This window comes from Diadema antillarum, unplaced genomic scaffold (assembly GCF_040938485.1).
Source record: "Diadema antillarum isolate AM-2024a unplaced genomic scaffold, OU_Dant_1.0 scf00000045, whole genome shotgun sequence".
NCBI classification, from domain to species: Eukaryota; Metazoa; Echinodermata; class Echinoidea; order Diadematoida; family Diadematidae; genus Diadema; species Diadema antillarum.
The window spans coordinates 335,001-347,416 of record NW_027270934.1 but is presented as its reverse complement, the minus strand read 5'-3'; the positions used below and the strand labels follow the sequence as shown (position 1 = coordinate 347,416).

General features: G+C 36.7%; 1 protein-coding gene across 1 annotated transcript in view; it reads left to right on the top strand.

Moving 5' to 3' along the window:
* The first annotated feature begins 2,369 nt into the window (after window positions 1-2,369).
* LOC139714026 (MFS-type transporter SLC18B1-like) overlaps window positions 2,370-12,416 on the top strand; it is a 29,432-nt gene continuing 19,385 nt past the window's right edge. Inside the window, exon 1 of the mRNA XM_071625758.1 lies at window positions 2,370-2,969. Within this exon, the coding sequence (XP_071481859.1) occupies window positions 2,370-2,969 (600 nt within the window). The remainder of the gene's footprint in view (window positions 2,970-12,416) is intronic.

The window sequence follows — 12,416 nt, the reverse complement described above, 5'->3', positions numbered from 1 at the left end:
TTCTGCGTGTGTTCTATACTCCTAAAACTTCTACAATCTTCTTAAGTTTTCAGTCGAGTTTGAATAGGAAGGAATCATGCGAGAAGGGATTTCCCTTTGAAGAAGCGAGGGTAGAACCAGCCCCGATTACTACAGCCATTGACCAGTGTACGAATTAACGCGATGAAAGGATGTTAGATCATTTCATTGTAGGTAGATTTTCTTTCGCTTTAGTACACCAACAATGACCAGTATAGTAGTTGGTGCTGGTTGAGCTTTGCCCTCGACGGAAATGCAGTTTCATCGACTTGTTGGCTGCGTCGATCCCTCTCTCCCTCTACACCCACCAGCCACCGCAGCCTCCTAGCAGGGAAAACATGGCACAGGTCCGAGGGTATATGCTGACAGAGACCAGGTAACCATTGAGACTTGCGATTGTTTTTGATTCTGCCATGAATTTTGTTTTTAATAATACTAAACTGAAACCAAAGTTGGCGAAACCTGCGCTTCAGCTCATTATTGAGCAACAGTAATCACAATCCAGACCCTGACTTCAGGATTGTAATTTGTATGTAGAATGCTGTGATCTGCGCTCCCACTCATCAGCACGCTTTCTCCATTCTACCAGGTATGTGTTATGTTTTTTTTTTTGTACGAGCTACCTTTCACTTCCGGCATATACTGTGTTTGTGTGCATTCATTGATACAGCAGGAAGTCAGCTGGTCAGCTGGTTTAAAGAGTTTTCAGATGATTTTCGCATCAGCTTGATGTGACACATAGGTGTAACAAGAAGTTAGTTACCATGATAGTCAAATAGACATAATTAATTTTATGTCCTTTGAACCACCGTGAAATTGGCATACATTTTCCAAGTCTCACCTCATCATGCCATATATTTGGCTTAAAATTTCACAAATACATGTATATGACAGCAAAAGGGCAACGTGTTGGCGAACATGCTTGATAATGAAAATATTTCAATTATGGCGGGATCATAATTACCATCTCACAGGAACCCGATGATACAACCTTCCATAAGAAGGGTTCATAAATGTGATGAAGAACAATTCATTTGAAAGCAAGATGATGTTTAAGTTTGTTAATTTATAGATTAGTCGTTGCGATCTTAACAAATTTCATTTGTAGGAGACAAATTGTAGAAGCAAACACCTGAACAATTCCTTTATCAATCATAGAACATCATTACAATTTACATGCTTCCTCAACAAGAGAGTATCAGAAAAACACATATATAAACTGAGATTACGATTAAACTAAAGAAATGATATTATGAGGAAGTTGTAAGTTTAAATGTCTTGTTTGGTTGTTTTGTTTTGTTTTTGTTTTTTTGGAAATGCGCACACTGTCGTCACCTCGTGATGTAAGTCTTAGTCAAGCACATGTGAACTTTCTCCAGTGATGTACGAATGAGTGAGATATTAATATCTCAATTTATTTCCATTTATTGAAGTAATAATCTACTTTGGGCAACTAGCAATAACTCTATAACACCACTGTGATATGAGAGAATGTGTTTATTGTACAAATTAAGGGAACTGTTTTAAAACAAAATTATGTGTTCAATGCCGCGGTTCCCACAAGATACATTAGCTAGCAGCTGGCTGTGCGTGTATTTCATAGAAGACAATGATGCCAACCAATGGAGATCTGTTTGAAAATGTTTCATTTGTTTAAAGTGGTTCAACGATTCCATTAAGAAAAAAAAAACACAACAAAATATATCCCCGCTACTTTCTGGGAGATAATTTCCCTTTTATTAAAATTCTCATCCCTTTTATAGTTGTCTCTACCAAGGAGGTTATGTTTTTGCCGGCATGAGTATCGTTGCTTGTTTGGTTTTCTGTCTGTTTGTAATACAACTAAGAATAAAAAGAGTTGTATGAACGGCTTCTGGTGAAATTTTCAGGGTAATTTGATAATAACACAAGGAACAGGTGATTACACTTGTTAGTGATCCGGATCATCGTCAAGGACTAGGATTTTATTTTGTTGGAAAATTTGAAAGACCCTTTGTCATTGGGAAATTGGGTCGATTTAGCACATGTGCTTGATGGAGGTCTGCGCTCTCCGAGTGCTTTTCCATAGTTTGTTATTAAGCTTTCCTTGTCGTTTTCTTTGTTTGCATACTTCTTCCAATGCCCAGGTACTGTGACTTCCGAATTGGAGAAATAATTGATTTGCCACCGTCGAACAAGGAAGAGAGTGAAAAAGAACAAGTAAACCAGCATGTAGTAAAAATGGAATAACACCGTCAAATAGAGAGACACTGACACAAAAGAGCTACAAAAGAGCTCGTTATATCAACAAACAGAGCAAAATTAGTAAGACTTCTTTTGGGTTGCGAACCAATTTTGACCTATCAAGGAATATGGAGAGTCCTTCAACTATGAGCACTGAGAAACTCAATGCTAATTCTCAAGTAAATGATGATGCAACAGAAGATGACACGCTGTTGAGGAGATCAATAGAGAGCCCACTTCTAGAGAAAATGAATTCAAAGACAGGTTTGCCAGCTAGCACGTCTAAACGAAGAACGTCCGACTGCAGTGGAGATATATCCGAGTTTGTGACGTGTGCGTTTTATGATCACGATGAAACTTACAATGAAAGTTTCCGAACACCCAGGCATTCAGCAGGAGGAACTATAAGCCCTATTCGAACAGATTCTTCACTAGAAAAACTGAATTCGATATGTAATGGTAGTGACATTACAGCAGTAAAATCGGAGTCATCTGATCAGTCCATCGACGAACTTGATCGTGCTGGGGACATTCAAATTAGCCAATCAGATTCAGACAGAGGATTAGATGCTTCTACCAGTTACCAGAGAGATGAGGGAAACAAGGACTCTCATGAATCGTCGAACAGGTTTTCCAGGCCGCAGATCCTTACGTTTATCAGTCTGGCAATCACAACCTTGCTAGATCAGGTCTCCTTCTCTGTGTTGGCACCTTTCTTTCCGAGAGAGGTAAGTCTAACACCGATACCAGATTTTCTCCAGCCTGAATTACGGAACATGGCTGGAACATAAACCCAAATTACCTGTATAATCATAATGCTGGTTTAACTCGTAATGGCAGACATAAAACAATATGAATGTATTTACATTTTACACCATACATTGTTACACGTATAATGCTTTTACGCAATGTTATCGAAGTGCATGGAATGATAATGACTTGTAAAATTGAATTAGAAATAAGAACCAATAGAAACCAATTCACATATGGCTGTTAGACTGTTTATCAGAATTAAGGTAAGTAGTTGCAATACTAGTATATATCATGTGATTACATTTACGGTATAACATTAAACAATTCTACACCGCGGAATGTTATCATATAATTGATTATAATTCAGGATCAGATATCCATATCTATCTGTTCATTTAGAGATGGTTTTAACATACACTGTAAGATTAATAGGGAGCAGATCTTACGTTCCTTGTATCTGTCAGGTCCACAGATCTTTTTAATATCTGCTCCCAAACCAAGCGTAACCGTATCTCACTAGATTTTACAGGATCCGAATAAAGTAGCGTTTTTGAAGTGCATTCAGGGATCAGTTTGAACGAAAATGACAACATGGAAAAACAAAAATGAAGATTTGCTGATAGGTTCGTTTCGGTGAGAGAAAAGATGAGGCGCTAGGGAGATTAGACAGGTCGATTTAATTCTACTAATCAGAAGAAAGGGGACAAGGCAGGGCATCTACTAATTCCAACAATCACAAAACGACTGACATACTCATAAAATAATAATTTATGCAATTAATAAAAGGTGAGAACGAACTCAAAATGGAGAAGATTTTTTTAAGCGTATATGATTTTGTCATTAAAAGAAAAAAAAATCGTTATTTAGATGTAATCATAAAACGACTCACATGATCATAGAATAATAACTTACATGCAATGTATAAAAGGTGTGAGCGAATTCGGAATGGAGATGATTTTTTTAAGAGTATGATTTTGTTTGTCATTAACAAAAATGTTTTTAAAAATCGTTATTTAGATGTAATAAAACTCCAAACACTATTATCATACTGCGATGACACAAAATGATGTAGCATTCATAAGGCTGTATTAACAGATGACAATTATTCACTCCTTTCTCCGGGCTATGACATCAGTTTATTGCGGAGACAGATTTTAGTTTCATTTTCTAAATTCGATGTTTGTTACTGCTATTATCAGTATTGTTATTGTCCTTATTTTCATTTTGATTGTTATTATTCATTTGCCCATACATACATAATTGCAATATAACGTATATTGTACAGACAATGTATCAATACATGTGTATATGAATAAGATGTATAGGAAGTGACATACATGGGCCAGGGCTCACACAAATTGAATTCTTTACTAATATTATTCGGATGCACGTGAGCCCTCATGTGTCACCCTTTAACACATGATAAATGTGTTCAGAAACAAAGCTGATGATTCAAAACTAATCAATAAAACAGTGGATAAGAAGTCATTTAAATGCATCAATCGTTATAAATAATATGAGCAAAATTTACAATTCAACATAATGTACACCATCTATGGATCATGATTTATTGAAGGATTATGTTTTCTGTAAAGCGAATCTGATACGGCCCAACAGTACCCTGTTGAGATATATCGAATAGGGATCCACCTCATGGTATACCATTCTGTTACCGACGAACCTATATTCGTCAACATATTGAAAGTTTTTTCCCCTTTCTCAATATAAATAATTCCGGAGATTCAAATAAGATGTATACTGTATTTCAATCTATTTTTTAATTCACCACTTTAACTTAATAAACTGGCACTCACTGAAGTCAAGAAAACTGGAAAATACTTTCGTCGAAGAGCTGCGACTTTGTTACTGCAACTTGGTTACGCGACACGTTGGTCAGGGCACAGATATTAATCAAATTGCAAGACGACAAAAACCTTTTGTTATAAGCTGGTTCGGAGTAAGGTCTATATACATTCTACGCATGAACAGATAAAGGTCTTTTGAGGGGAAATAGCATAATGATTAATGAATGAGCATATTGTAATGAGCAACGTCATGGACAACGCTTGAAGGGTTCCTTTATACTGCAGGAAAAAAAAAAGAACATTTCTGATCATTTAAGGGAGCGTCTTATCATAAAAGCAAGTCGAAATTAAAATTCGGATTGTTTGAACCATCGCTAACAGGAAACTGGTCAACTGATCATAAAGAAAGCAGCCTCAATTGAATCAATCATCGAAACCGTTCGAAAACCATCAGAGTTTTTAATGGGGACATTTCTCTTTTCTTCTTTTATGACAATCTTAAAAGAGATAAATGCCAGTATAGGACCTACCAATTGAAAGGGAATGAAACCAAAATAAACATGAGGCTTAAGTCAATGCACATCAGCAATATTAGTTAAACACCACGCAGCGAAGTTCGGAAGAAATCGGACAATTCGTTGAAGAACTTTGAACTTTTGAATTTCAAAGTTCTAAAGTACAATATTATGTTGCATGACGCATGCACAAAATTTCATCTTTCAATGAAAAGTACTATCTAAAGAGTACACATTCTCTCGGCTTGTTACTGACACGTTAGGGGTAATAATTTTCCCCCGCTATTTGCACTGCTTTCTAAAAGAAGTAAGTCAGGTGCTTTTTCATTATGCTAGAAAAGTGAAAATACGTTAATTCTTCTTTATATTTTTTGTATTATTGCCCATGCGTGACTTCCATAATGTAATCTTCTTGTCCAGCAATGGTGGCACCGAGACTCTAAAATTCCATAACTTTAGAACAAATTTTCTGCAAACTTCGCTGACATTTACTGATGTGTTGTAATGTTGCGGCATTATCTCAATTTGAGTATATTATATTAGGGTTTCATTTTCCTATAAGCATCCAAAAAGCATCGAAATTGCTCTGGAATGTAGGTTCATATCGCACAATCAGCGTATATTTTCGTATACCCATAGTTTTGTAACAGCCTTTAAATATACTAGACAGGCCCAGGGACCTCGGCCGCATGGGAGTCCTCTCCCTCACATTGACAAACTAGTGCCAGAAAATTGTGTTTTGCATCCTTTTGCTGAAAACACGAAGGAAAAAGGAAACAGCTGCAAATATATTCATAATGTACATGTAATATCACAGCTTCCTATTTTTTATGCATGTAAATACCTGTACAAGCGTGAGGAAGCAGTGCCTTAAGGGTTCTATGGGATGTGCAGATACATTGTACAAGAAGTTTATTCCAAAATTCCCGTTTCCAATTTCCTTGCCCACATTTGGGCCTTGTCTGAAAATCATACCACGTCATTCGCTATACCGAATGAAATTTCCAGTATCAAGCGTTGTTGTGGTTAGTACAAGAGACGATGCTTATGATATACAATGATGACGTTCGGTGTCAAGCTCAGTACAATGCAAAGAAAGACGCTGGTGTTCCCTAGATCACTTTCCATCTTGGGTTGCAATTACAAGCACCATCAAGAGACAAGCTAATGCGAGTGAGCGTCCTCTTCGGTTGAGCGATTGTTGGTAGTCAGTGTACGGTTGTCCCACTTTTTCGCACAGTCATTGACGACACGAATCGCGCCTCGGTCTTCGAGCTGTTGCAGTACCTTGTATTCATTCGGCATGTGATGAAGATTGCTACCGAAGTTGATACGTGCTTTGTCGAAGTAGTGGTATTTCAGGGTGCGGTTTGTCGGATCCTTGTAGAAAGGGTAGAAGCCGAATAAAGTGATTCGAGAGCAGAACTGGGTCGCCGAGGCGTAGACCTGCAGACCAGCAGATGGGTCGCTGACGTTGAATAAGCTGAAGAAAATGGAATAGTAGTGATGTTGACAACACTTGCAAAAAAAACAACAACAACAGAAACAGCAGCAGCAGTAGCAGCAGCAGCAGCAGCAGCAGCAACAACAACAACAACAATAACAACAAGACTATGATATCACGTGACCGGTATCAGAGCAAGCAACCATCCACACTTTTCCCCTTCTATGTAAAATAGATACTGTATAAACATATAATTTGGAGCAACCTTCTCTACGACAAGCACCTTCTATTGATGTTTTCAAATTGAACCTAAAAACCTACCTTTTTAATTTGCATTAAAGATTGTTGTTTTACATGTATGCATATCATATACGTATATTGTGTGTTTGTTTTGCCTGTTGCTCTTATGTTGTTGCCCACACTTCTATGATACTATGTTGCAATGTACCATAACTACAGTATTCATTCTGTTTTAGCCATTCAGGAATATATTTTTAGGTAGAAATGAGCGCTTTATAAGTGTCCACTATTATTATCATTATTATCATTATCATTTCCCTCAAACTTGACTGCAACTTGATTTCTTTTGACTTGACTTTTCTGTGTAAGATAGCTTGCTTTCTTGCACTTCTGTGAAAGAACTAATTTGTGAAAATGGGACAACGTGTTTCAAGCACAATGAATGGAGAATTTAAAAGTACCAAAGCAAGAAAACACTTTTTGGTGACCTCATGCTATTGTGGTGACGGATTATTCTTTTATTTACATTTTTAACGTTTCTTGGTCACATATAAAATGTGATTTAAATATTCAAATACAATATGTTTTATTTTCAGTTTGTTTTCTCACGCATCCAAAGACAAACTTCTTGGTTATTTCCATTTACGTTTGAAAGAGGGACTTCATACAATAGTTATACAAGCGACTTAGAAAGCGAGCAGCTCTATTGTGATGATTTGAACAGCAGATCAACATGCAAGTCATTGTCTACAAGCAAACTAAAAACAGCGCTTATTCTCGGTCCCTTTTTCTTCTCGAAGCCGATCAAATTTTTACTTCATGTTGAGATAGCAAGGAAAAATTTCAAAGAGAAAGATGGATTTAAACGATTATGATTTCATATATAATGATACTTTTGGGTAAAAACTTGCTTGGCGTCATTTCAAAGTGACTATAGGTTTTTGAACGGTTTATAAGGTTATTTACTATATCGTTAAAATATCGAGCTGTATAAGACTCACCGTCGAATATTGTTCACCACGTCATAAGGAGTGTACGCATATCGAGGTCGAATCCCGTATTTGTCCAAGTAAATGAGAATGGACTTCATCTGGCGAAATGTTTTCATGCCTTTATGGTACCACAAAATGCTGTCCCCGATCAGCGCGATGTTGTGGACCCAATTTCTGCATTTGCCCTGAAGTTCATCAATTGCAACACTAGCGTTCTGCTGATTGATGCAGGCATCTAGTGCCTCAAATTGTTTTCCATTCAGCGTCATGAAATCAACCCTTGATCCGACATCACGAGAAAATTCGCCCCCGAAAAGCGCCAGATTTACGCGGATGACTACGTCAGCTTCTTCAATGATATCGCCACAAGCGCTGTCGAGTAGGACACCAGAGTTCCCTACGATTGAGCAAGTGTCCACCTTGTGTGGAGAGTGAGTTTGTTTTAACCTGAAGACTTTCTTCTGCTTCTTAGATGCCTCCATCCTCTTCGGGGGGATTCCCCTTCTAAATATTTGTACATCCATCGGCACTAAAAATTTCCTCCTGCATGAAAATAAGGTGGAAAGAGCAAGCTTTTCAGTAGAAACATTGCCCGTTTGGGAATATATTACCAGACTCTAATGCGGGGAAATGGGAATGGGGAGGGAATGCTCGTGTTTGGATATCTTTGCATAGACCTACATCACAGTCGAAATTGCACGTTTACACATCATGTCTTTATACATATTAAAACAAAATAAGCATTGATAAGCAGATTGAACATTATCATTTACTGGTTTCGCCCTGAAATGAATGGTATGCACATCATTGTAAGTGATGCTTTACACATGAAAAACTCTGCTTTATTTAGAAAAATGATATGGATGATTGCTGAAAAATACAATTGTCATTACTTCAAAAGTCTTACAAAATAATAATCCTTCAGAAAAACGAACCTTATTGCCTTTTCGGATTAATGAATTGATTTCGGATTGAAAGCCGAATAAATAATGATAATGATGATGATAATAATAATAATAATAATGATAATAATAATAATAATAATAATAATAACGCACCCTCGAAATTACGAACCTTTCGAATAACGAATCTTGTTGTATTTTCGAATTAACGAACCTTCGAAATAAGAACTGTAACGGAAAATTCAATGCGTACAATGAATGAATTATAGACTCGTTCATGTTGATTAGTAGGTCATATTCTCTCTTTCTTGTCAACGTTCTTAGATCTGAAATCAAAGACAACAAGTTAATATTTACCGCATCTCACTCACGACATCTGTGTTGAGCACGGGAAGACTGAGAAGTTGGTGCCGCGTTGATGAGTTTGGCAGAATATCTAGTATCAAACAAAACGATTGATGTGTGTTAGTGGAAACATATCAGCAATAACGATAGCCATTGAATTATACTTTAGCAGTCATTCTAATGAAGAAAAGGTCTTTATGGATGGAAACTAAGTACTCTTTTATCATTCGGCAAGAATATCACTCATCAAAACAAGGATGAAGTCGCGAAAATGATTTTCTCCAGAATGTAAATTCAAAAAGAAGCTAAAACATCCTGTTGAGTCAGTCGTGCTAAGGGCATCCTTCATATTTACTCTTTACAACAAATATTGTAGAAATGACGTAAAGTTAAGATGGTCAAATACACCTATTATCCTGCACTCGCCCGTGATCATAGCAAACAAGAACCACCCAAACGTCAATACAGTTGAACTATGTACACCACCTTTGTAGAATGGACACAAAAGCTTCTTGAATGCTTTGAATGATCATTGGTTCGAAAATTCATATTAAGCCACAAGAATAGACAGCCATTTCAACTCAAAGTCACCCAAAATGATCTAGCAGCCATTTCAAGTCATCCAAAGAGATGCGCTTATCTTACAGCCATTTAAACTTTTACAAAACATGTACATAAATATGTGACTGCAAGAAAATGATATTGTATAGGCCTACTGTCCTTCGAAATCTGCAAAACGTCGTTTTTAGAGCGTTATTCCCAATAGTTCAATGTTAGCACTAACTAGTAAATCAACTTGAATATTAAATTCTACCTCAACAATATCCGCAATTCAATTATCTTGATAAATCTACACAAAATGTACGCTAAATACACGTGCTTCTTTTTTCTGCATTTCAGTGGTGAATACATAGCACACTGTGGGTGTGACTAAAAAAGGCGGATCGTACAGGGGTGTGGAGCAATTTCAACTCAAATCAGCACAAACGCTATCTAGCATGCATTTCAAGTCACTTAAAGCGATATGCTTATCTAACAGCCATTTTAAGTTTTACAAAACATGTAAGTAAATATGACTGCAGGAAAATATAGGCTACTGCTCTTGAAATCTGAAACGTCATCATCTTTAAAGCTTTTTTCCCTATAGTTCGATAACACTAAGTAGTAAATCAACTTGAATATTAAATTTTACCTCAACGATATCCGCAATTCAATTATCTTGATACATCTACACAAAATGTACGCTAAATACACGACCTTGTTTACGAATGTTTAGAGTTCAAAGACTATTACATCGCACACTGTGGGTGTAACTCAAAAATGGCGGACCGTATACACGGGTGTTGAGCCGCGCCATTTGCTATCCCTGGAAGCTAATCCACTCCAGTAGGGTAATGCTGCGTTGGAGTCACGTTCACATAATGCACATTGCACAATATTGTTGCCGTTATAATTTTCCTGGGGATAACAGGGGATGACATGATAATGCGAAGAATATTTTCTGCAAAATTGGACTTGACATGGAAATGATAAAAACAATAGTGATGATGGTGGTGATTGATGGTAATGATATGGCTTAATAATAACAATAATGGTATAGGTTATCCCGTCCATTTTCGAATTTTTAAAAATCAAATTTTCAAGATTTTTTTTAAAATTCAAATTCGTCCCGAGAAGCACACAGAATGCACATCCGAACTTCACTTCAGTCATTTGTCATTGAAATTCGTTTTTCGTCAACCATTGTCAAAGACATCGCGATCAAAATCGTCAATTGTCATTGAAATTCATCCCCACGGCCCATTGACTGGAGAATGTAAGGATCAAATTCGTCTTTGTTCGCCCAATTTCATGAATATTATTTTTCAATCAACTTAGTTGGATGGCACTGGTCTTTTATTGTGAGGGTGAACCAATTCTACTCCGGTGGTATTATCTCACTTTCTACCGGTATTCGGATCGGAGGCATATTGCATCTCATATATGTAACAAACTTTATTCATGAAAATGGCAAAAACGTAATGTCTTTAATTTTTTTTACATTAAAATGAGCTTAAACTATGCACACGTAAAATTGTCTTTAATCACATGTGCCTGGAAATAATGGATTACTGTTTTCGTTTATATGACGGTACATAATTATGTTTGTCTCCGTGTGTATTCTGATTAGGGTGTGTTTGTATGTGTGCACATGACCCCTGTGTGTATGTGTGTCTGTTTTGCTTTGCTGTTGTTTTTTTTTGTGTGTGGGGGGGGGGGGTGGGGTACACGTGTGTGTATGTTACTTCTAAATGTGGAAAAAGTGAACAGTTGCAGGAAAAAATGAAATAACCAAGATATTCCAACAAGAACGATACGATATGACTTGGAAGGAAAATTTGACGAAAATGATAGCTAAAAGACGAATTTGCTTTTGCTATTATGTGTGCAGCGAGCGTGACGGACGAATTTGAATTGTAAATTGTAAACGAGAATGTATGACAAATGGGCTAAACTGAATAGACTTTCTTCGAAAATGATCGACAAAAGACGAAATTGAAACTAGAATTCACATATTCGAGGTTTCTATAGGGACGAAATTGAACTACAAATCTATCAAATTGAATGAAACAAGTTTGCAAATGAACAGAAGAACCTATAGAAGTGAGAATATTAATGACGATGATATCGATAATTATTTATACATGTTAATTGACGTAGATTACTACGGCGTTTGAACGCCACAAACAACAATCATAGCTTTGACATGGTTACCACGTGATAATGAGTTTTAAACATATAAAGTAGTTTACGTATTCATGGTATTGCAATTGAACACGGTCTTTCTTACATGCAAACAGGCACCCCTTTTATTGTGTTTTTGTCCACAATAAGTAAAATTCAATTTTGTCTTTTTTTTGGCACATTCTTTTTTCTATATGTCTCTGGTACTATAACTAGTTCCTATTTATCCCTCTGGTTTATTTTTGTTTTGTCCTAGGCTGGGCACCTAATATTGGTAAAACGTAATGCTAATAAATTCTTCAAAAGAGCGGCAGATTGTGTGCCTATAGAATGAACATGCGCCGGACTGAAATGTTTAACATGTCAAAAAGTGTCTCCTTTTTGTCATGTTGGAATAAGCTCCTCCGGTCATTGCATGGGATAAGATTTCTGGGAGCAATAGTATGAACAATGCC